Source organism: Argiope bruennichi, chromosome 3, assembly GCF_947563725.1.
Source record: "Argiope bruennichi chromosome 3, qqArgBrue1.1, whole genome shotgun sequence".
Taxonomy (NCBI): Eukaryota; Metazoa; Arthropoda; class Arachnida; order Araneae; family Araneidae; genus Argiope; species Argiope bruennichi.
The window spans coordinates 35,563,290-35,591,282 of record NC_079153.1 but is presented as its reverse complement, the minus strand read 5'-3'; the positions used below and the strand labels follow the sequence as shown (position 1 = coordinate 35,591,282).

The window sequence follows — 27,993 nt, the reverse complement described above, 5'->3', positions numbered from 1 at the left end:
CAAAATAAAGGAACAAGTAGTTGACTGAATAGAAGGTCACTATCATTTATCTGGAAAGGGCTACCAAAAATCTAGTTCCAACACTAACAATGCAAGAGCATTCCTTAACATGCAAAAAATCGTATTCATCTGCAATTTTACATAAAATTTCCATTTCATTTGCCATTATTTCTTATAATGATGTCGTTATTTGGTGCTTCTGTTTCCGCCCATTGACCGGGTGGTCCTTGTTCGAATTGTATAAACAATCCCCCTTTCTCTTGTTCTCCATTGTCGGCCTTTATTGGCGGAGGAGCAAAAATACGATCGCGTTCCCGAAGCCCCGCCTCGCTCCGATAGGGTGTTGACGGATACGCCGACTTGTCCCGTGTGCTCTTCTTTTTCTCAAGGATGCTCCTACTTTGATCATTCTGCTGGTGTCAGGGTTGCCATATTATGGTGTAACTCGCTGATTTGGCTAGATTGTAATTTCAGTATCTGTAAGAAAAAAAAAGGAGCCATCAGATTGGAGGAGATATCTTTTTATTCGCAAATGTTTACGTATAATTGGAACTTAAACTGCGATAGAGGAGCTAAAAAGATAGAAAGATATTTTAAAATTACATTAAACTAAATAATTCAATTATAAAAATGAAAACAAAAATATCTGAAAACAGAAATAATAATAATAATAAAGCTGTTACAGTATTGATTGTGTTTACGTATATAAGAGAAATACAAAAGCAAAATGTGCATTCAGCATTATTATTTGCACATTTGTTTCTAAAATATAAATATAGAAAAGGAAATATTTTACATTATATTATATGAAATTTAAATCATTCAAATTAAAAATATCTTCAGAAACAGTATTATATAGAAAGGCTTTTATTGGGCATTTCTAGATATACTTTCAAAAAGAATTAGCAATATTGTTATATTTTAAAAACAACTAATATTACAATCTAAAAAGTTTATCTTGAAAAATAATTTAATAAATCATTATCTTGTTTGAATTAAAATAGAAATAACAAAGAATAATTCTAAGATAGTACCTTATATATAAATAAATATCACTCAAAACAGCACACAATGTTAATTATCTGAAACACATTTGAAGTATTCATTTGACTATTGCTAAAAAATGATTTTATTTTTCTAACCATTTGTTTTCTTTTATATTTTCAAACCATTTATTGTATCTTGTTGACAGAAGAAAGAGAATAAAGCCAATTAAACGCTTGAATAAAGGTTCAAAATGACATAAAATTTTTGAAATCTACAAGTTGGTGGATTTCTTAAGAATTAACTATATAAGTACAGACCTAGAGAATTAACTAAATAAGTGTGTAACTACACTTGTATACACCCAGAGAATAAACTATTAATGTAATTTAAATTAATTATATATATGTATAACTAACTACACATGTTCCACACATGTATACATCCAGGGAAAAAAAACCCTTCATACTTTGATTAAGAATTAAGACGAAACATTTGAATGAAACGAACGTAAAGAAAGTTTAATTATAGTTTTTGGAAGGAATTAAAAGAAATAATTTTACAGAAATGCATTATTTAAATCAAAATCTGTTAATCAATAATACAGAAGTGGGGGCTGAAGGGTTCCGGCCTCGAAATGTGATCCGATTACGTCGTAGATATATACGTGACCTTGATACAGATTATACCTTATGTCGAAGGTTAAACGCTCTTCTGCCGATTAAGTGTTGAAGTTTGTAAAAAGAGAGAGATGTATCGTTTGACAGTTAACTATCTTTATACTGCAAATTTTCAAAATTACGAAGTTCGACACAAAATAGCCCTCACATAGTATCAAAACTGGACGCTAATATATATATATATATAAACTAAAAAGTGAAAATATAGCATGTGTAGTTGATATTAGCGAATTGAGTTGGCAAATACTGATAATAGATTATTAATATTTACATCCATGTTATAGCATTATCTGCAATAAAATAAATAGATTGCCCGAATTTCAACCAGTAAAACTCTATACAACCAGCGGGAAGATATTCAAAGGAGTTAAAACGAATTCCTTTCATACTTTCCCTTTAATCCGTCTTTCTTTTTTTTAAACAATTGAAAACAAAATATTTTAAAAACGACACAAAAATAAAATACTAAAGAATTTGCAACCAGTAGTAGCTTTTGTATTTTAACCGCAGAACTGTTGCAATTTAGAAAACATATAACAGAATACATTTCTGTACAACAAAAATGCAGTGAAATTAAAAATGAAAATCAATAAATTATTTTTGGCTTTCCTCTTAACAAAGAAATCTGAACTCGGACACTGCTAACTGTAAATTAATTTGATTTAAAATTTAATCGTAATATGTTCTTTATTTCTTTCCTTTCTTATAAACTTATACCTTTCTTATAAAGACATATGAAACTGAAGGTTGAAGAGTAAGATTACAATAAATGGTGTTTCAAATATATCTAAGACCTCTTTTCAACAGACTCCTTCTCATATAACTGCACGTAAACAGTAACACTGCGTTATTGCTACGCAAGTGCAGTAGAAGGAAATCAAGAATGTATGAAATAAACCATTTCAAAAGACTTTTCGCTCTACGTTTCAAGTTTTTTAAAGATTGAGACTTATGCGGGATTTCAAACACGATGCACAAATATATTAATTGCTGATTAAATTTACACATTCAAAAAGTTGGGAAGGTTGGAGGTCCACAATGTTTATACGTGAGGCGTCACTATTTGAAATAAACAAGAAGGAACATATGCTAAACCTTAAATATGATTTACTGTTACTTTCACTACATTTTCTTCCTGGATTTCTTTCCAGAGATATTTCCTCAAAAGAAATCACAATTCATCACAATTTTGAAGATAATTCAACGAGTTTATTTTCATTAACTTGAGAGATATTATTCGTAAGACAATATATATATATATATATATATATATATATATATATATATATATATATATTTTAGAAAAACAATTTGAACCATTTAAATTTTTTTAAAAATACATACAGAAAAATACTAATTAGACTTGGAAATTCAAAAAAAGTAGCGTGATCATATTCTGGGTCTAGTAAACTTGGAAGGTTACCTTTTTAAAGGATGATTTTCAGAAATTATATTTTGTACATTTTTTGCAACTTTTTTTAAAATATTAAATACATAGTCATCTTTAAAAAAATGTATAATTCAGTAATTTTTTTTCAAGTGGAAATGAAAGATTATAAACCGAGATTGTCCTGGCTGAAAAAAGGACTTTTGTTCACTTTAGTCACCACTTAATAAAAATGAATGTCTAGAATCCGTCTCAGACAGTGTCAAAAAATATTGAACCATTAATGTCGCTTTATAAAGCCATATATGATGCAGAGGAGCAATAAATGATATTATGGGTAGAGTAATATTTTTCATTGCTATACCATTAATGTTTACATAGATGAAAAATTCATATTAAAGCCCTAACACCATCTCGTAATGTTCTAGTTTCGAAAGGAACATTTATTCCATCGTTGAACCGCCGTGTAAGCAAGTCTAGTGTTTGCGTTGGAACCAAGCATCCACTCACTGGTGGACGAAGATGCTTGGAGAAAGAATGCCAAATCGGGTGTCGTCCCCATCATCTGACCATGATTCAAAATTATGATATCCATTCCAAAATAGCCCTATTGTTACTTTAAAAAGGAAAGTTATAACAACTAAACAAAACCGGAAGCCTACTTACACATGCAATGATATTGATCGTAATTCCAAAATAATAATAATAATAATTTATTAATTATAATAATAATAGTAAAGAAATTACTTATAGTAAAAAGTTATAGTAGCTGAGCAATTGGACTTCAACATCCATCTTATGAATATTATTGAATAGTGTATCTTAATTCGCTTGTTATGGTATTGAATTTTTTCCACAACAAACTATTTAGAAAAACAATAATTACTTTTAGAAAAATACTGCATTAAAATTTTTCTGCAATATTTTTTTTAATAGTTGTAATTCAAAATTTGTGAGTGGGAATTGCTCGCCAAATTCATATCTCTACTAAAAATAAAGAAGATTATGTGAATGCCTAATGTATGTGTGTATGCATGTGTTCGCTTTTTTCAGACCAGATAGTTTAACGTAAAGCTACTAAATTTGGCACATATACCTTGGAGCGCGGGAATAAGCGCCTTGGGGTGACTTATTTGTAATTTTAATTACTTGAAAATTAAGCCCAATTTTGGTTATTTATCCACTAAAATTTCTGAAAATATTATTACAAAAAATAAATTTTAAACTCATTTACAAATGTAAAAATTAACTTTTTAATGAGAATTTAATAATTGTGCAAATTTTTTTCTGAATTTTGACAAATGACAAATTTACTATCTATTTATTTTCCCCCCTTATTTTTAACAATAGATTACATAGTTGCCTTGATAATATAAATGTTTTCACTGATGCATCAAATATTTAATCGTGTGATTTTCTTCCACAGTTACAAGCTAGGGAAAATGGATTCTGTTTGACATCTGCATAGTATTCATAACTATACAGATTACAAGACGAATAAAAACGGGAAGTTACGACACCGAGAAATTTGAAGATAGATGAACCAGATATAGGCGTTTTTATTGCAATATGATGCCATGGAGCTAGTCTCTAAATGAAAAGTTCAAGTGCACAATAAACAGAATATAAGTAACACAATTAAAATAACACGTCTTTAATGTATGGCAATTTGGTGGAATCACGGACATGAAGTTATATCTGAACGATTTTACTGAAATTAAATTTTAACCAATATTCCCAAAGCCAGGTGATTAGTGTTTAATAATATTCCATAAAATATTCAAAATTATAACCTTCAGCATTTATTAAATGAATTTTTAAGTTATTAAATATTGTTTCATATTTAATTCGTTATTATGATAAATGAATTAAAGCTCAATTCATTGAATTGACTGTTATATTTCTACAAACCTTGCTTTCACGCATATTTTTCATTCAGTTAGCGTTAAATAATAGTTAGTAATATTTTGCTTAATATTACATCGCGATGCTTCATAATGTTATTTATAATAATTAAAAAGATTTGATTTAATTAAAATATAGTTATGGTTATTCAGAAAGAAAATAGTTCTATCTCAACTAATTCCTTTAAAGTAATTATATTAAAATATCCTGAAGTCATCTAGTTATTTTAACGACAGCTAAGAGATGACATTATCTATATAGCAAAAACGTAACCATATTTATAATTTCTTTTAAAAATAAGCAATTATATAAAAAATAACCATATACTGTTAAATTATAACTATATTTATAATTTCTTTTAAAAATAAGCAATTATATAAAAAATATGATGGATTGTTTCGCCACATTTTATAAGTATTTGTGTATATTTATCTAAATTCGTGTTATGAATTTGATTAAAAATTAAGTTCTCTGATTATATTTCACCTTCAACAATTAATGAGCTAAAAAGAAATTCAAAAACCAACAGAGAACTTTAGCAACTTAAGATAATAATCTTGTCTATAAAAAAAATTAAACAGTAGCAAGATAGATTATTTTGAAATCCACAAAAAGAACTTAAAACAGTTTACAAGAATGCACATTTTTTTTTCTTAAATTACATCTCTAGAAGTATATTAGCTTTCAACAGTTTAGTGAATTAGACAAGTGACGTTTTTAAAATACTTTAAATCAGATACACTTTGTTTACTTTTTTAAGGTGTCTTATTTATAAATATACCATTATCTAGTTTCTAATTCTATCGCGATAAGCGCTATATAATCGAATTGAAACCTTGCTCAGATATTAACTTTTATATCAATAAACATTACATTAAACACACGCTGCTAATCTAAATAATTATATTAGAAAAGTAATCAATGATAAGGAACAAAGCATATTCTTCTAATGTCTCTACCTTAAATAAATATAAATTTTAATACACCAAACTTTATGATAAGACATGATTTTTTTTCGAAATTCATGACTAGACGATGATTTTGTTATTTTTTATTTGATTCTAACTATTAGAGCAAATAGAATTAGAAATTCCTTTACAAAAGTGATATTAATAAAAAATATCAATTTATTAAACATCATTTTTAGAATTTTATCTAAGTTTTTAAGTTTTCAATGGCAACATCAGTTCCAGTATATTATTTTTCAAAGAACATATTTTTTTTTTTCATACTTATACACAAATTGCGATTCCTAATTAGATGATTATAAAAGGAAATCGATTATAATATTTAAGAATATAAAAATATTTGTCTAATAAGTGAAAAAAAATAAAGTATTTATGTTTTTAAACTTCATAATTACAGATTTGGATTCTCTTTTAAATCAGAACTTTAAAAATAGTAACTATTAATAATTTGAAATTGTAATTGAGAAAAGAAAGTGGTGTTTTTCATAATAATTAAGGATTAATTTTTAAAATAAATTATGAAAAAAAATTTGATGAAATATTTTTTTTATTGATGAAAATGTAGCATTTAGCATTAATTTAGGAATAAATCAATATTATTTAATTTAATTGCTTTTACTTAATATATTTAGCATTTAATTCTTATATTTCCTAATTATATAAAAACATACAACTTGTATTAAAAAATTTCGAGAGTAAAGTGAATGAAATATAATAATTACATTCTAAATGAATTTTAAAAAAGTAATTATTATTAAAAAAAGGCAATGTTATGGTTTCATTAATAAAACATTTTTTTTAGGATAGAAACAAAAAACAACAATTTTTTTAAATAGTAATTTTTTACTTTTTAATTAATTTTTAATTAAAATAAATTTCGAATTTATTTTTAAATTAATTTAATTACATTTTTAATTAATTAATTTAAATTCAGTTTTTTATCATTATGTGCATGTAATGGCCTATTAGAATAGAAGCATGCCTCTTAAAATTTGAATTATGTCATAAACAATGTAAACATTTAGGATGCTTCTCTTTAAATAGAGATGTGTAATGTAAATTTTTAAAAAATTAGTTTATATACCATTTTTAATTTATCAATTGTTTCTTTCAATTTCTAAGGCTTGTTTTCAAAAATTTTTCTTTAAAAGATATGAAATTATTTTGATTCTTAATAACAATTTTTAAATTTCTTAATTGCTTTAAAATAATGTTCAGAAAAAATTATTTTTCGATGCTAAATTTGTAAGAAATAAAGAAAACAATAATATTATAACGATTCCAAGAAAATAAAGCATGCTGATTTTACAATTTTAAATATCATTATATAAATTGGCAAAATCATTATATCGTTAAAAGCAAATTCGCTCCTAAAAATTAAAACATTTAACCTTTCAATCCATAAATAAATAAATAAAAGCTTATACATTTTCCAAAAACATAAAAAAAAGAAATTAACACAAAATAAATCATTAACATATTTATTATGTTTAATATGCATTTACATTTGAAATTAAATTTGACTTAAGAGACCTTCATAATATCCCTTACCTTGGGATACAAATTGCCTACTTTTCCTAAAGAATATTATATTCCACAAGTGTTTAAGAACAAACCAAAAAGCAAGCCTGCCATTCAGCTCCCCTCTTCCCCATTTTTTTTTGGTCGATTTTTAAATACGCCGTTTTAAAATTCGTTGTCATTTTTTAAAATCCTGAATAAATTAATAGCTCTACTTGTAGCGCTTCATTTTTTATCTGCTTCAATTGAAATTTTATTAAAATTCCGCTTATATGCTAAATTGAAATCGAATAATTACTAATGACTGCAGAATCAACTTTAATCTGTATATAACTCCCACTCCTTTAAAAATAGATTTAACATTCATTTTTAGTGTAATACTATTTTTGTAAATCATTCAGCAAAAAGTTTGGACCTTTTTTTGATCTAATAATAAATTTATTTTTTAATACACACACACACACAATTTAGTATGAATTTTTATTGTTGTATTTTAATCTTGATATACCAATTAATTTTCCTCTGGTTTTCTATATGTTTTATTTTCTTAAAGCTGCAGTTCTAATAGTATTTCAAAAAAAAAAAAATGTAAGCCTTTTGTGCATATTTCATTGGCATAATTCAACCACGAAAAAAAAAAAAAAAAAGGAAAAGAAGAAAAGAAGGGGGAAATTTAGACAAAGCTCACACAAAGGAAGAAAAAGTCAAAATATTAAAATTAAATTATTAGCAAGGAAATATTGAGTATCTCTTTGAAGATCGCAAATATAAAATTTTTATTAGTGTTACAATTATTAGTAGAATAATTCCATTCTTTAATATTGTAGTCATTCTACTTAATAGTTGAAATATTTATCAGTATGCTGAATTGGACTCAGTAACACAAACAGGCACAACTGGCAACTTAATGGATTTCAGATGTATTTTTTAATTATTCGATTTGTACATTGTACCTCAATGTAAATAGTTTGCATTCAAGAATACAGACAACTCATTGCACAATTGATTACATAGTAAATATTAATTTAATTTTGCATAAATACAGGTTTTCTTAAATATACGCAGCAAAGAAAAGAGTACATTTCAATTAGTAGTATAATTATTAACAGAACAGTTCCACTCTTGTAGTAAATGTTTCCTTAACTAGACGCACTTACACAAAAATATGCTAGTAACAATTTAATGGATTTCATATCTACTATTTATTTTGATTCATATTCATATATACTACTTAATAACCTCAATGTTAGTATGCATTCGAGAATGCATACAACTTGCATAATTAATTACATAGAAAAAAATAATTTAGTTTATAATAAATACAGAATTCCATAAATATATTCCTTAAAAAAATGAGTATATTTCGATAAGTATTACAATTATTAACAGAATTCATTTTTTCTGAGGAAAGAATTCGACTCTTTTAGTAAAATTTTTCTTTTAGAAATTAAAAGAGGAAAGGAATCATTATAGCTGAATATCTAAATAATCGTCAGCATGCTGAATTGGGCGCAGTCACACACATACCATCAACAACTGAATGGGTTCAGATTTTTTATTTATTATAATTGTATATATAATACCCCAAAGTAAGTAATTTGTATTGTAGAATGCCTACAACTCGTTGCACAATCGATAACATAATAAACAACTTTTCTTGGCTCCTAAAGAAAAGCCAAAAAGGCTGAAGCTGAAATGAGCGATGGCAACCATCTAAACCTGATCAGCTGAGCCGAACACACCGGATGTTACACACAGGTAAACCATTTTTTTTTCTTTTTGCTGTTGTACGAAAAAGAATATGAATGTAGATGCATATCAGAAGATGAATGAATGATTGTGTGTGTGAACATATCACAAGTTCATGTAACATCATGCATCATGTTCATCACATACATCATGTTAGTAAGCATATTCTTTTCTAGCACATCTCTAATAAGTAAATAATTGTTAATATTCCCGATCATAAGGTTGAATAAATAGCAACAAGGTTTTATTTAATTAAAGATTAGGCCTAATATTAGATTGCCATCCGTTAATATTAGGTGCTTAGGCACAAAAACCTATCATTGGTGTGTAATAAACAATAATTTAGTTTAGGGAAAATACAAAATTCCTTAAATATATTCTGCAAAAATACGTATATTTCAAAATGTATGCCTTAGAGTTTGCTAATAATAGCACAGTTACAACAATTATTAAAATAGTTTTATTTCTCTATAATAATACTTATATATCCCCTCCCCAGCAACTGTAATTCATATTCAAACTCTATTTCCGTTGGGGGAAAAAATGAATAATTTATATAAAATATTATCAACCAATAAAAATCGATGACCAGCAAAAGAAACATGATTACGAAAGAACAAAAAGAATAAAACTGCGTTGAAGAACAATTTCGTTTTCAGTTTCCATCTTTCGCGAAACACAGTTATAACCCTAAAGACCGAGCCAAGGGGGAGGAGTGTGGGAAGGAGGGGGGACGGAGCTAAGTTACCGTTTCGTCATCTCCGGAGAGATAGAAAGTGTGATTTAAGAGATACTACCAAGAGATCGGGGAGGAAGAACTTTGGAACGTCAGAGGGAGAGAGAGAAAGGGATGGACAGATACTACACCTCATGTATCGAGTTCTCTTCAAAGAATCACCCCATCTCTCTGGCAATGCGTTGTTGGTAGATCACGTTTTCACCCATGCGCTCCTGAATTGACGTTTTGAAGTTCATTTCGAGTTTTGATGCAATGTGCAAGAGCTTTGTGTTACACGGTATGAAAATATTGCGGTAGTTGCCTCTTAACAATGTTGTGTCTCATGCACTCGAAATTTTAATAGAACAACAGAGTAGTATGACCTGCTTTATGTATTGTTTTTGAACTTGTTGGCTGTGGTGATATTTTCTTAGATCTATAACTAGATAGTTATATTTTCAACTATTTTCAATTTTGCCATTATCGTGAAATTTTACAGAAGTTAGCAAGGAGTTTGATTATTTATAAGTGTTCTTCGATTCACCAATGTTGGAATTTTCATCTGTCTACTAGATACCATGACTCTCGATGATTTAAATATCCAGTATTGTAGAAATACGCCAAATAACAACCATAAAGAGACAGTTTATGAAGATACGGACAACGCTGGTATGAACGATACATCATCCGCCCAGAACTGTATTTTCAATATGCAGAATAACGAACGTTTGTCATCGTGCGCGGAAATTAATTCCGAAGAGAATGACAGAAATAACGCATACAGAATGTTTAATAACATGTTCCAAAGACCTAATTCTCAGTGTTTCAAAAATGAATTACAGTACGATGAAATGCAAACATACGTTAATAATTCATTTCGACAAGCAATGATGCCTGAAAAACGAATTGAAAATCAGACAGAACCTATTCCTGCTCCGGATATAAAATTGGAGAAATATCCTCAAATGGTTTCCAATAATGTTAATGATTCGGGACAAGAAATGATGGGACAAAACCTTCAAAATAGAGATTCTGCAGAAAATCTTTCTAGTAAAGAAGATGTATGCATAGTTGACAGCGACAGGGGCACTGCTTCTTCAGATAAAACAGATGAAGATATGGGATCAAAAGAGAAAGAATTTAACACGACCAAAAAGACTGGATCGGGTATGAGAAAATTAGAAAAACCTCCTTACTCGTACATAGCTCTCATTGTAATGGCCATTCAAAGCTCTCCAACGATGAAATTAACTCTTAACGAAATATATGAATATTTACAATCAAAATTTTCATTTTTCAGAGGTGAGTATAAAGGCTGGAAAAATTCAGTCAGACATAATTTATCTCTCAATGACTGTTTTATCAAACTTCCTAAAGGTGTTGGACGGCCTGGAAAGGGCCATTATTGGACAGTTGACCCAGCAAGTGTCACAGTTTTCCAAGACGGTTCATCAAAGAGAAGGCCTAGAGGATTTAAAAGAAGGTGCCATCTACCAGACATGCAAAGATATTCCATGTACTATACCGGTGTACCTAGTCCTCCAATGATGGGATTCGACATGATGGGCCAAGGTAATGTATCATGTGGATCTTTGCAACAAACTGCTTTAGCAAATCTACTTCAACCGTATCCATCAGAATCAAACGATATCTTAGGCAAGAGGAACCATAGAATAACTGTCAGACGAAAATGTGGAATGCCTTTCCATCCATGCTATTACCCTAACTCTACACCAGGTGGTCCAGTAATTGGTTACGATGGTCTCAACCAACACAATCCAGCAGTACCTCCAGTTTCAATAGGAACAGTAAGCACAAACATGTCGGGACTGCAAACATACTTGTCGTCCAGTGAACAAATGATGATGCCAGGAATTTCAGGCAATCCACAACCTTATGGATATTCTCTGAACAATAACAATCCAGCACTGAATATTAATTCGGCTGGAATGGCAAGCAGCGGTCATTATATGCCCAGTTGTGCGATCGCCGGCACAGCTGCTACGTTAGGACAAACATCGCCTATCAACTCGCCGGCGACGGGATCCGACTTTGGCGGGGTGGCCACGACGGCACCTCCGTCGATGGGTTATGGAGGGACCGCATCGGATCAGAATCCGGTGGTAGGTTCTTGGCCGGTGCTGAACGGCGTTCCATCCACTTCGGACCCTTACATTAAACAGTCTCCTCTCAGTCCAGCAAGCAGTGCAGGTTCTATTTCTCCAAACATAGTAACACCAGGTACGCCAACGGCTGAAGGAATAAATTATACACCAACCGGTTCTGAACAGGTTTGCCAGAGACTCATGAACAACGATTCTGCAGAAATGCAAGTGTCAGGTGAGGATAGTTTCATTTTAGTAACTCGTTTTCTTGTAGCGAAATTTTTTCCATTAACTTTTTTCATTAATTTTTTTCTATTTAATCTAAGATATTAATACAATTACTGTATCCGTTGAATGGTAATAGAAAAGTGAAAAAAATCATGCCACTAATGTAATTTCGAATCTATGTATTTGTATGATATGAATAACGCAACTAAAATTTCTGATAGTCAAAATGATACATTTAATGAAAAAGAAAATCGCATGAAATCGATCAGAGCGCATTAAAATTCATTCATTATTATTTATGTTAAACACATCGATATTTAAAAGTTGCTTTTAAAAACTATCTGCATCTAGTGTGAATGCAATTCAATAATTTTATTCTGTTTTATATAATTTCTCCATATCAAAGTTAATATTCTTTAAGGACCAAAAAGTTGCAATCCTTTTTGAACAATAATCCACATTTAATGTGAATGCATTCCAAATATTATATGTTTTCCTGTGTAATTTTTCCATTTTCAGTATTATCTGTCCATAACTAAATTGATTTCATTCTTCGTGGATTAAAGATAAAGGAATTGTTTTGAAATCGTTGCTTTTTAAAAAAATTTCTGCAAAGACAATAATTTTTTAAAAATAGTTTTCTAAATAAAGGAAATTACTATTATGAAGTTTTTAAAAATTTCTACTCTGTTATAATAATAGCAGGAATTTATAGAATATAATCAAATATATAATTAAAAATCAGTATATTGCGACGATTTCTATGATTAGATTTGCTTTTTCAAATAATATGGAATATGAAAATAATATTTTGTTTTCACTTATAATATAAATGAATTTGAATTTTAGTTCAAACTTAAAACTTAATAGGATTAAAATATGAACCTTTAAATTACTACATTTTCAATATTTGTAGCATAAAAAAAAATCTTTTAAATATATTTCAGAAATTTAACATCTTTTTTAAAGACGATTTAAAATTAATTGACAATCTATGTAAATTATATTCTGTGTCTTGTAGTTATTTCTGTAACTGCATTAAAAATGAAATGAAATTAAAATTGTTTAATAGCATTAAAAATTTTCTTTATTCATAAATGTATATTTTGTTTTTATCAATATAATTCAATTCCTTATTTTACAATATTTTCTGTACTTTTTTTTAAAGAACTTCTAAAATATTTTTATTGTTTTTTCGAGATAATTTCATGTATTTACTATACATTTTCATGAGAGAGGATTTTTCCCCACATCTTTGTGATACAACATAATCAATTGAAGCAACTCTGACGAATTTTGATTTAATTTTTGGGGTTTAAAAATTTTTTAATGTGATTAAGGACGGTTATAAGCATGACGTGAACGTTAATATGTCACATTCTGCTTATAGTCGCTTAGATTATATTCCTATATCTAATGCTTGAATTTTAAAAGTAAAAATCTTGCTATTGGAATAATTAGAAGTATGAATTACATAAAAGATGGCATATGCTTGAAAACACTTCTATATTTTATATAATTACATTTTATCATATATGTTTAAGAAGTAAAAACATCAACAGCATATCAACTTTTGTAATACTATCCGATGCAAAAAAAAAAAAAAGCTTTTTATTAGGTAATTACGAGATTCAACTTTATACAGATTATTTTTTATTCGAAATAAAAATGTGAAAAAAAAATATTTCTATTCACTTTTATTGCAAAATTTTTGAATAATTTAATCTTATACTTTTAATTGCTAATTAGTTATGATCTTTATATTATTAATAAAATTAAGTCGGTGGAGTAAGACTATATTAAATTTCATTCTATTAGGAATCAAATCTTTCATCAGAAGTTGTATCAACTAAGCAGCAATCAAAAGGTTTAATTACTTTTATGCATTGACACAAAAGAAAGTTTTATTTTAAGTAATTTCTACTGTAAATTTTTCAAAACTTATCTGTTAAAAAATGTAGTGAATTCATTCGATCAATATATATTTCAAGAAATTTGTAATCATTCAAAATTAACCATCGTTCTGTGTATGTGTGTGTGTGCAACTATTTTCTGAAAGCTATTATCAAGTTTAATTTGACCAAATCGCAATTAAGTTATGCAAGTTTATTTCCATTTCTTTACATCTCATTTTCAAATGGAATCAAGTTAAACTACATGGAATAAATAAAAGGATATTAATTCAATTTTGAAATTTGTTTAATTTTGCATTTAAAATTATTATTATTATTATATTATCTGACAAATATGAAATAGATCAGCTAAAGCAATAAATTCGGTTCATTATTTTATATTTTTCAACTGACTTAACAAGCATTTCTTTTTTGTTTGTGAAAATTGTATGGAAAGGAACAAATAAGAATTATTTAATTTTATTACTTGTTTGTAATAACTAATTTGAAGAGATTCAGGTTTACTGCTCCTCTAAAATAATGATCCTTAATCTTAAAATTTGTTATTTAGAGTTAATATCAAATCGATAATTTATAATTTGAATATTTCTAATTTTAAATGACTTTAAATTTGTTCACATTCTCTCATTGAAAACTTTAAAAGTGCTTGAATTTAAATTTAATTGTTTTAATCTGTAATAATGATTCTCACCCAAAATTTTTTAATTTAATGATAAAATTGAAGCCTTTTAAAATAATCAAAAATTTCGAAATCAATATTTAAACGATAATAATAGAATTCCAACTTTTTAAATTTAGTAGAATTTCATTATGAATATCAGTCGACTCAAATGCTAATTTTTCCTCTCTAATTTGAAATTTTGGTTGGAAAATTTGAAAGTTTCACTTGGTATGAAATTTTAAAGACATCATTGACGGTGTACTTGCTTTTTGTATGATATTTTTATTTTATCATAGAATATTAAAAATTAAATTATATCATGGAATTAAACACAAAATTTGTTTGACACAGCACAATCATATCCTGCTCATGTGCTAATAGCCCACCTCCCCCTCAAAAGAAGCAACCAACCAACTATAAGTTGTACAACAGTCATGAAAGTTTTTTTTTTTTTTTTAAAGTTTAATAATTTTTTTTAAAAAAAATTGTAAAATAAACAGTAAAGAATAATAGAAATTTACCCAGCTTTTAGTTCTCTTTAAATGAAAATTTTCACTCATTTAAATATTTCAGTAAAGGAAAAAAAAAAAAAAAAAAAAAAAAAAAACGTATGATAGATTTATTTCATTTGTTCCATTCTTGAGGTCAATTCTATATATTTATTTATTAATAATTTAGTAGTTATTGTATTATTTAACAAAATAGCAATAAATTTTTATTTCGTTTCATTAATAGTTCCAAACTAATGCACAATTTTGATATTGCATAGTAAAAAAAACAAAAAAAAAAAAAAAAAAAAAACTAAGTTCTCATTAGTCTCTTTAAGTCTTAAATTGCGTTAATGTCGAAAGATGATTTTTCATGCTTTCATATATGAAATTTAATCAACGATTCGAGAACTCTTTCGTTACTAATTAAACACGGTTTTTATCCAGTAAGAAAATCTTTTTAACATTAAAAAGAAACAGAAGGTCAAATGCAACTGGAAGTTCTATTTTTAATACAATAATTTGAGCAATGCAAAAAAAATCGAAGTAGCACTAAAGAAATAAATTAAAATTTGAATAAAAATGCTGTTTTAGAATAATTTATTTAATTATTTAAATTCTTAAAATTTATATTTTCGAGATTTTTGTTCTAAGAATATGTAACGCGAGTTCCAAAATTAATAGATGTGTATTTTTAAAAGTCATGTTTTCGTTGAAATTAAGAATTGAAAATATACCTCTGCTGTTTCAAAATATAAAATAATTGTTCTTTTAATTAATAAAATTGAAGATTTTGAATAATATTTAGTAATAATCTTTTAAACTAATATTTTAGGAATTTTTAGGCCGTATCGCCTATTTATAAGATCGACAATTAAATTAATTAATTTTTAAACTATAATACGTACTTTAGATTCCTTTTACTTAAAATTTGCCAGTTTTCAAAAGATCTTCTCATTTCTGAATTTATAGTCTTAGAGTCAGCGAATTAACTATTCTAAGAATTTTTATAAAATTTATGTTTCCAAATTTAAATTTTATAAAGATAACAAAATTTTTTTCATCTCTATTTATAATATATAATCAGGATTTCATCTTTCTTACACTCTATGGTGTTTCAGCTGAAGAGATATTTCGATTAATTTTTACTTTACTTTCTACAGCTGATAGTGAAGCTTGGTGAAGGTTTAAACTTATTGTAGTCAGATTATTATTTAAAATATTTGCTTTTAAATCAATAAGAAAAAAAAATGGCGTTAAAGGAATCATGTTGAAAATCAATCAGCATTCTGGTGGGATTAAACCTATAAGGATTTTAGTTGTATTTCCATGATTTTTTTTAACAAAAAACCGATCCGATTAAATGTCACCTTCTGCTGGATACAAAATAAAGAGTTTTATAAATATATGCGTTTCAGGGTGGATCATGCGAAAAGTTGCATGAAGGTATTTACTCATTAACACAATTGGTGCTATGTTTCTCACACTGCTGAAAATGGTGTTATTAAATTCATTTTACTCATTTAAAAAAAAAAACTGAAATTTTATACTAAATTTTCGTTTTTACTTAAAATTGTTATGATATATTTATTATTTTTGATGAAAGCATTTCAGGAGAATTAAATGAAGACGATAAGTGAAGAAACATCCAATTTTATCCATAAGGTGAAGTCCTTTTTCCAATGAAGAAAATACTTCATATAATTACATACTGCTTAAAAGAAAATTTATTTATAAATATGATCACCACAAGTTAGTGAACTGAACTATTTTCTGAAAAAATGATTCGAAAACGTGCATATAACTTTTAACACAGACAATCATGAAAAATAATGGGATAGGACGGGATAAAAAAAACACCAGAAAAATAATGAAATTATGTACATGTACATAATCACATCATTTTGCAGGCTTTTTAAAAGAGAATAAATTTACAAGATCTCAAGGGTAATTTAATTTCAATTGAATTATTAAAGTACCTTATATTTTCTTTATATATTAATATGGCTACTGAATAAAAGTAATATTATATCAGAAGTTCACCATATTTAAATGAAGAATTGTTTAGCAAAATTTAAATTGAAAAGGAAATTTAAATATAACTTCCTCAATTTTTTTTAAGTTTAGAAAAGCTTCCAGACGGAGCCAAAACTGCAGTGAAATTTCATGTCCTTTCATTTACATACAGTGGCTCCCAAAAGTGTCCGTACACTAAAGAAATTTGCAGAAATTGTGTTCTATACTTCTTAATAAAGCATTTTATTAGTTGGTTTTTTAATTAGCATCTTTACATAGTTCTTAATAAAACTGAACAAATATTTTTGTAAAAAATCAAATAGTATTGTTCTAAAAAAAAAAAAAAATAATGTCACAAAATTAGAACACATAAGTCTTCGTACATCCAAACATTATTTATTTAAATTCATCATAAAAATATCTTTTGCGGCTTATTTTTCTTCTAATTGAAAAATACACTAAAATCGTTTGATTTCAGTATTTAATATCACAATTATTTATTCTATTTACTTTATTCTTAGATATGACGCGCATTCGTAAAGAAACGAGTTTAGACGTACGAAAATTAATTATATTTCATTTTAAAGCTGGAAAATCAATTAGAGGCATTGCAACTATAACTAATCTACCTCATTCAACGGTGCAAAGCATAATAAAACGTTAAAGAGAGGGAAAAAGGATTGCAAACAAGCCTCGTAATGGTCGCCCTCACATTATGTCAGCTAGAAGTCAAAGAAATATTGTGATTAAATTTCTAAAAAATTCACGTCTGAGTGCAATAAAGTTTACTTCACAATATAATGAATCAAATGGAACTTCTATTTCCTGTGAAACTATTCGTAGAATTCTTCGGAATGCTGGTATACATGGCCCCTCTGCATGAAGAAAATTCTTTGTAAGTCAGAAGAACAGAATTGCTAGGCTTAAATTTGCCAAATCTATGATAAACCAGCCAGAGAGCTATTGGAATCGTGTCTTATTTGCAGATGAAAGTAAGTTCAACATCTTTGGGTCATTCATTACGGCACTCCATCCCAACACCGTGCACGAAGCACATCGTTGGCAACATCTTTGGGTCAGATGGGAGAATCATTGTATGGAGGGAAAAAAAAAAAAAAAACTGAAGAACTTAATCCCAAGAATTTAGTTGGAACAATAAAACATGGCGGTGGAGGTGTCAGGGTTTGGGGGTGTATGTCAGCGGCTGGAGTAGGCAATTTAGTATTCATTGATAGTATAATGGATCATAGAGTTTATATAAATATTCTCAATAATAATTTTAGCAGTGGCAGCACAAAAATTGGGCATTTTAAACAACTTTGTGTATTACCAAGACAACGATCCTGAGCACACGGCCTTGAATGTTCGTCTTTTTTGCTTCTATCATTGCCCTCAAACTCTTAAAACACCAGCTCAATCACCGGATTTAAACCCTATAGAACATATTTGGAAAGAATTAGAGGTGCGAATAAGAAGTCATGACATTAAATCGAAAATTCAACTGAAAGCAGTAATGATCGAAGAATGGAACAAGATCGGTGCAGAAGTAACCGACCGTTTAGTTAAATCTATGCCCAAACGTTTAAAAGGTGTTATAAAGAATAAAGGATATCCTACTAAATACTAAACATTTAGAAAAATTTAGAAAATTTCATATTTAGTGATGTTTTTTTAAAGTGTATGATCACTTTTGTGTCCTATTTTTGTGCAATTTTATTTATTGTCATTTTTAAAAAAATAATTTGCATCGTAATTAAAATTTATTCTTCACTGCTTTATTAAGAACTGTAAAAATATGCTATGAAAAAATTTTCATGTAAAAATAAGAATATATAATGGTAAATAATGAGGTTTTTAATTGATTCTTATTGGTGTACGAACACTTTTGGGAGCCACTGTACATCCTTGATTTCCTTTATATTGTATTAACATCATAAAATATTTCTGAAAATAGTGCAATGAATTTGAACGAACAATTATTAATTTTCATCCTTTATTTGTTAAATTGATTATTTGATCATTTTAAAAACTAATTTTGGAAATATATCCCAAAATTTCCATGAAAATGACATCATTAATGCGAATTTCAAATGAACATTTAACAGGGAATTGTATTCTAAGAATTTATTCATTTTTTAAATATAAATTAAATTATATCAAATGATGCCACAACATACGGGAAGAAGCAGCGATAACTTGTGATATCATGATATGAGGAAGAATTGGAAAATAAATTATGGAAGCAGGTTAAAATCCTTCAAGGCTAAAACTAAAATGTAAAAAGTGCTTTTATAATAATATGTATTTCGTTTTTATTTTATTTTTTCTTTTAACGGTTTGTTTTATTACAATAAAATTAAAAAAACTATTAGCCATAAACAAACAGATTATATTTCATTCTTCATAAACGTACTTTTGATCATTTTTTGAAAAAATGTCCCGCTTTAGAAAAGTTCGTAATATTTAAGAAGTTGGTACAAGAACAATCAATGTAAAAATCAAGGGTTCTAAAAATGCATAAAATATTTAATTAATAACTAATAAAACAATATTCTCCTAAAAATCGCGTATTAAAAATAAAAAGACCGTATCGAATCTGAAAATGCGATAAATTACTTCAAAATGTGATAAATTACTACTTATATATGCCCTTTATGAAAGAATTTCTCTAATTAATAACTTAATAATAATTATAATCGTTAATAACTATTTAATAACGATTAATACCGCATTAATAATGATTATAATCGATAATAACTACTTAATAATGATTATAATCGTTAACAACTATTTAATAACGCATTAATAATGATTATAATTGCTAATAACTATTTAATAACGCATTAATAATGATTATAATTGCTAATAACTATTTAATAACGCATTAATAATGATTATAATTGTTAATAACTACTTAATAACGATTTGTAGCATGAGATAATAATTTTAAAAACATCTAAAATTCAAATATTTAAAAATTCATAATTTTGATAACCAACTATGTATTAAAATAACTGCAGGCTTTTATATCAGTAATGCTTCACGAAAAATCATATAAACATTTCAAATTATTCTTGAATGTATATTACTGAATATGTAAAAATGAAATCTAATTCTTATTGTTAAATATATTTCGATATACTTAATTACCCTATAGCAATTGATTTAATTTGTAGTAATTACCATTATGGCCATAATTCTTTTTAATTTTTTAAAGACAATTAGCAAGTAAATGCTGTTTCGGAAAAAAATTCAGTTTTGACTACCATGTCGTGTAATTTGAGGTCCTAATTAAATCGCTGTAAAATGAATTTACAGAAATGTCAGTCAGAATATTTTTGGTCACAATATGAGAGGCTGAAAAATTATTATATTGCATTTGAAGTACTCGATGATTTTAGAAAAGACTTTTTAAGTTAATATTATCAAATTAAAGTTACATTTTTGCGAAATTTTCTCTGACAGATAATTTCTTAAATGAGAAAAAATATATTCTCTGAGAAATGCTTCATGATTCAAATTTTTATTCTAATCTTATGATTTTTAAACTCCAAAACTTTTTAATTAATATTAAATTTTCGAATTTCATTTATTTAAAACTTAAGCATATTTATTACGTTTTAATGAATGTGAATTTTGTTTTTAAAAATGTCCACTGATACTTAATGAATTATTGTTGTGGAATATTCAATTTTTGTATTACTTATTGAATATACCAGTTACGTATTGTTAGTTGATAAAAAATTTTGTCCGGAAATTTATTTTTGAGCCAATCATTTTTTTTTATCTGGTGCACATCTTTAAAAATTAGGAGATGCACTGCTTATTCGAAAAGTTCATAAGGCCACGAAATTCAGTCCATGATCTCCTTATCAATCAGATATGTTATCAGAATTAGAGCTAGAAATGCTGAATATGCCAAATTCATTTCGATGATCGTACACAGAAAGGTTTTTTAAAAGAAATTTTATGCTGACTCGCCAAGATCGGAAATATGCATCCAATAGAAAAAGAAGTTCAAATTGTTGCATCATTAATGCGATTCACTTAAATGTTTTCATAATTCATGGTTACGAAAGATAAAGAATCTTTTTTAAAGAATAGACTGCAATGTATCGAATTCCAGAGGATCGGCTAATTTGCTTCAAAATGTTGAATTTGTTTCAAAATATATGAAATAAAATTTCATTCAAATTAATGCAAACTGTCAGATTATTTTCATCTTGATTCTTTCAATCTTCTGTTAAAATGTTTTAATGTATTAAAGCACTTAATAAATAATAAAATATATAAATCTTTACAGTGGTAGATTTCTAATTAAGCCCATTAGAGAGCTGAAGTTTATAATTTCTCCATTATGTATCATAATAATTAAATGTCTTAATTTGCAAGTGAAGAAATCATTAACTAATGATGACAATTAAAATTTTTAAACATTTTTATTATTTTAATTTTATTATTTAGTATTTTCCCTGTAATATATGAAACATTTTTAAATGATGAAGAAAAATAGTTTCCCAAAATTATTAAATAAAATAAATCCTTTATATGTTTGATAAAATTTAAAATTTGCAGGACTGTGAATCTAAGTTGATAGTTATCAAAAGGAATAATCTCATAATGTTCTTGGCTTGAGGCTACAAAAAACCGAAATCCACTATTGTATCGTTTAACATCTGTTCATCAATATCGTAATCATTAACAAATATAAATAATTCAAATTATTTGAAATACTGTCCAAAAGTGATTTATTATTAGTCAAAAAAGTTTGTTGCAAATATGTTTGCAACTTTTGAAAGCGAATTACTACATTCGTTAACAAATTGTTATTAAATTTTTAAAATATGAGAGAAATCCAGATGTTATACAATGAAATAATTTTAATATTTAATCATCGTACACAGAGATAAATATATTTCAAACACAATTTCATGATGTTATATTTCATTCTTTTTTCAACTATCAATTTTATTGTAAATTTTATTACTACTTTTAAAGACGCTTTCGTTTACCATTAAATAACGGATATTGATATATTAAGAACTATACATCATATTCTTTTGTATAAATGAATAATATAAAAATACAATAAAATAATCGAAAAATTTAATGACAAGTTAAAAATATCACAGATTACCTTCCTTGCACCAGTTTTAAATGGTAGATATTTATTTAAACCGAAAGATAAATAATATTTTAAATGTACCACTTTTCATTTGTCTACGAGACTTTTGCAATTTATGTACATGTTTAAATGAAATCTTTGTAAATATATAACAAAAAAGAATTATAAAAATACTCAACGTGTCTTATAAAACTTTTAAGAGTACTGTAATTATTAAATAGTTTTATTTCTGATGTACAAAATGCTTAATTTCAAAAAAAATTAAATATTTAACTTCAGGTAGATATAAATATGTCATCTTATAATCGTATAAGCTTAATGTATCACCCGAGATTAGTTGAATTAAATTAGATTAATTAATTAGCTAAATTTTTAGTTTTACCAATAAAAACTCAATATTAGTAGGGAAATAACTAAAAACTGTACTTTTTAAAAATAAAAATAATTTGTAAGTTTTCAATATTAATGTTATATTATAATCAGTAGATTTGTAATGAAAAATTAATTACAAAATTAATTTACGAAGTTAAAAACAAAGTTTAATTAAGTGAATAAGCGGAAAAATATATAATAAGAATATAGCCAAAATAATAAGAAATGTCGACTTCACTGATAAATTATATTTAATAAAAAGTAATTAGGCCAGGTAACGTGGTTTCTTCACGATATTATTAGATTATATGTATGAACGATTATATTTCATTTCAACTTGGAATAATAACATAATATTAAATATTTTTAAAACAATATAAAATAATTTATATTAATTGCTCAAAATTTTCTTCTAAAAATATTATTTTAGAAATACTAAGTTTAATTGTGTTATTAGAAAAATTATTAAAATCGGAACAAAAATAAATAAATGATAAATCAAGTATGGCTACCTCTTTAACTTTAAAATGAATTTAGCTTATACTTTGTAGCAAAACGTTCTAGTAGTATAAATTACATTCACAAAATATATGAAAGGAAGCAAGGATAGTATTGTTAGTAATGAAGGAGCAAAGTTATTTAATTACAGTGCGATCGGTAATTTTAATATCAACAAATTTATTTTCACACAAATTATACCTGTCATTAAGTACATTTTTGCTAAAATTCCAAGATAATTTTAGGTCTGCTTTATGATTAAAACTTTTTAAATGATTAATTTGAAAGAAAAATGCTATTATTAATTTCATTTTCTTTTACATATTTTTATAAAAATGAGAAATAACAAATAGAAAGCATTTCTTAAAATAGCAAATAAAATATTTTATTCACAATAAAATATTTTCTGCAATTTAAAATATTTTATTCATATCAATCTAGTCTTATTTTAGAAGATTTCTTTTTATTCGTTAAAATTGCATTTGTTGCTTTTAAAATTAATAATATTTAGAAAGTTTGAATAAATAAATTCCTTCAAAACTTTAAGATGAACTGAAATTTAAAAAAATATTATTGCTATTGCAACAATCTAGCATCGGATAAAGTTAAAATAAGCTTCGGGTTTATTAAGATTCAGCCCTTAATTTTGATTCTACAAATTCTAAGTAGATTATATATTAGATTATATATATATATATATATAATCTATTTAGAATATAAAAAAATGTTAAATTATTTCCACTGATTTAAAAGCTTTGTTTTTTTACAATAGGTTCTATAATAAATAAGTAATTGATATTTACCTTTCCAGCATTTTAGTGCAGTTTGCAATTGTCATGGATTATTTTTATTAAAAGATCAACACAATTGCATAAAGTTATTCAGTCATAAATCACCGTTTTGTGCATTTCAGTTTCAGATTTTGTACAAGACGTAAGTGTACGCTGTTTTTGATTCAAAACTGAACTAAATTCACTATTTACGCAATTGAATGTTTATACTGCAATAATTAATTACGAAATATTACAGCATTTGAATTTCGTTCTGTAATGATTTAAAAAAAGTACTCGTATTTAAAAATGTATGTATTATTTAATATTACTTGTGTAATATATCAAATTTTACAATAAAGAAATAGATTTTGAATCGTATAATTTATGAAATCAGAACTATCTAACGATAGTAAATCGATTTTGAAAAGTTCAGATATTTACATGATTAGGAAGTAGACTGTTATTCAAAAATATTTAGAAATTTTAAAATAGTACTTAAAATAGATGATGATAATGATGAAGATGAGAGTATTACTCAGGCGCAAATCTTCTTGTAGAATATTCAGAACTAATTTTTAAAAGATCTTTCGGGAAGTTTATAGTTATCTTACAATAGTAACTTAATTTTGAAAAGTTCGAATATTTCTATAATTAGGAAGTAGACTGTTATTTAAAAATACTTATTAGTTTTAAGATAGTGCTTTTAAGATAGTTGACGATAATGACGGTGCGGATATTATTTTGGCTCAAGATCTTGTAGTATCAGCTGCTAATCGTATAATGTTTTTAATCGTGTTTTTTTTAAAAAAATATTTAGAAATTTTAAGATAATACTTAAAATAGATGATGATGATGATATGGGTATTATTCTTGTGCAAGATCTTCTTATAACACAAACAACGAATCGTATAATATACGAAATCAGAACAATTTTTAAAAAAATCTTGCTAGAAGTTTTTAGTTATTTGTAAATCGATTTCGGAAAGTTCAAATATTTATATGATTAAGAAGTAGATTGTTTATTTAACAACAAAATTAGAAATTTTATCATAATAGTTAAAATAGACGATGATTGATGTGGGTATTATTCTTGCGCAAGATCTTCTAGTAGGTTAAACTGCCCTGACTTCAAATAGATGTAAGTGACTTTTAATTCTGAAATTACGCAATCTTTGAATTGATATCTTGGATAATAACGTTTTAAGCGATGAAGCTTTATTTTTAAGTGTCCAATTTTGCATCATTTAGGCATCCAAATCATATATACAGAAGTATATTAAAAAGCAAATATAAATGCACTTACCATGATATTTGCGATCTAACCAGGATGTGTTATTCTGTTTGGACGAAAGTTTCAATATTGATATATCATTTTGCGTTGCAATGACATTGAAGATAAAATCCTCATTCAAGAAAATGTAGCCTTAAATTTGGCATACAATGACCCAAAATTGGTGAAAATACCTTGTCCCAAAAATCCTGGACCAAGAAAAGATCCTTCCCAGTCGATTCTTGAGTCACAACTGGAAGAATCCAAAACCATCTTCAAAACCAACCGTCCCTTCTTCTAAGTTAGCATCAACAACTTTTGTTTATATCCCAGAGTTTACTCTTAAGGATTGGAAAGTTTATTTGGACTAAAAACCCGATAAGTTCAAAAGGCTGGGAAATGTTTGTTCAATCTGTTGAAAAATCACCAACTCTGGTCAAAACGTAAGCGCTGCTTTACTCCAAACCGCCAGATATTTCAACGTTCTGCGGTGCGAAGAGATAAAATGCAATTATGTAAAGCGATGAGAACGGAGCACTGCATATATATACAAATTGAGGCGTTTAATATATACAGAGTAAAAATACGTCTGGCTGTGTTTACATGATTGGAAAATAAACAATTAAACGCTCGGAAGTAGAAGTGTATACACTATCCACCAAACGAATTAGCTCCGGTCAGTGATTGCGATGTCTGGTCGAATATGTTGAGTCTGCGTGCTGGTATTTAATATGTTAAATAGATGTAGTGGTACAAGTGATATCTGCGGATACCGATGTCCGAGTGTCATCTTGTTCTTTTTTCATCTGAAATATTATAGCTCCGCTGATGTATCCCTGGAATGCAAAATTAACTTTCTCATACAACTCTTTCATGTGGAACACATATATAATGCACAATGCCTTATTTCCATTTAGTCATATTGGGTGCATCGGTATTTTTTATTCTTATTAAAATCTAAAAAGTTTATTTGATTGTGCTGAAACTAGAGTGGTTTGTATTTAGATTTTATTTGTAAACATTTTTAAACAATTATTAAAAAAATTAATGATTATTTCGTTTGGGAGTGATTTGAATGAAAAGGGTTGCTTAAAAATTTTAAACACAATTTCAACATTGATTAAACACAAACGAAGCTAATCTATGACAACTTAAACCAACTGTAAACTCAATATATAACTTGTAGTTCCTTATAAAAGCAATTAACGAGAAATAAAGAAAAGTATTTTAATCCTTTTGAAGTTTACAAATCCCTTTTGTGTTACCAAAATGCCTTATGAATTACCAAAATGTCTCATGTATCTGGCGACTATGTCGTATTTCGTCAAAGACATGAAATCCTAAAAATAAATATATTCTTTATTAATATCGGCCACTGCTAATGTTATTTTTTAAGCTGTAATTGAGCTATTGTCTTCAAATAATTGATATTTTAAGGTATTTAAAGTATCAAAAATGTAAATTGAATTATATTAAAATTTCCCTTGAAAATAATATTTCAAGATGGCCACTTTTTCATTCATTAATTATCTGGTTCTGTGATGTTATTTTGAGTTGAAGTGGTACTAAATTCGACTTTTAAATTATTCACATTCAATTAGATACATTTAACAGTGCCTGCTAGGAACTTGCCATTTTGTATGACTCTATTATACTCATTATCAAGTTTATTAAAAATAAACTCAAAGACACCAGCATTTCTGGTATCAGAAATATCAGGAGGCATGCACAAACCCTCCATGATAATATAGCACCCAAATATGAGTTTTGTTTCGACATTTGAATGCATGCACTTTTTAAAAAACTATGCAATCGCTAAATGGAAGTCGATTTTATAAAAAAAGATAATTTATTAAAATCTTCATTTAACACCTGGTTTTGATATCTGATCCACTTTTATTATTGAGATGTGTCACTTGTTTAAAATTGCTTAGCAATGAATCTTGTTTGGTTATTTTTCTGTGAGTCATTGTCAAAAAATACTTTATAAGCTTTAATTCCATACCTGATGAATCGTTTTTTTTCAATAGCTGCGTTTTACCTCGTTTAAAAACTCCAGCCATTGTTTTGTTTATTATATAAAGGATGATACTGTAATTTGGTTAAAATGGGCAGATTTTCTTGAGTTTGAACCCAAAAAAACTTGGTTCCCCAAAGTGTAGTGATGAAGCTGACAAAATTTAGGTACTAAACACAACAAGGTTGGGTGTGTTAGATAGCAAATGGTAATAATAATAAAAAAATTAAGCTGTTAGGCAAAATAAGAAGAATTCAGAAAAAAAGAAAGAGAGAAATGAAAAGAACATCGTATTATAAACTATTAAAAATGCAAAAAGAAATGGATAAATAGGGCTATAATGGATAATAAAAGCTTTAATAACACTTTCTTCTTATTTTATCGACCTGATTCATCCGCAGTATGTAATCATACTTTTATATACTAAAATAAGATTAGGAGAATTCGTCAAAAAAATAATTATTTTAAAATAAAATCTCATTGATCAGTTATTTGTAATATAGCTATTTATGTAGTAATTACTTACTTTACTACCTCCGGATTAAAAAAAACAACACATTTTTCAAATAGCCACTTGGGGAATATCTGGGGCATCTTATATAGAATAAAAAAAAC

General features: G+C 26.9%; 1 protein-coding gene and 1 long non-coding RNA gene across 2 annotated transcripts in view; one reads left to right on the top strand and one right to left on the bottom strand.

Annotated features, from left to right (window-relative positions):
- Positions 1–31: 31 nt before the first annotated feature.
- On the bottom strand, positions 32–26,030 carry LOC129963556 (uncharacterized). The gene is made up of 2 exons (XR_008783987.1): positions 25,395–26,030; positions 32–477 (listed from the first exon to the last, which is right to left on the bottom strand). It is a non-coding gene; the product is annotated as an uncharacterized LOC129963556 (long non-coding RNA).
- The window catches only part of LOC129963555 (uncharacterized), a 32,553-nt gene continuing 14,610 nt past the window's right edge, over positions 10,051–27,993 (top strand). The window contains exon 1 of the mRNA XM_056078013.1: positions 10,051–12,252. Within this exon, the coding sequence (XP_055933988.1) occupies positions 10,491–12,252 (1,762 nt within the window). The 5' untranslated portion in view covers positions 10,051–10,490. The remainder of the gene's footprint in view (positions 12,253–27,993) is intronic.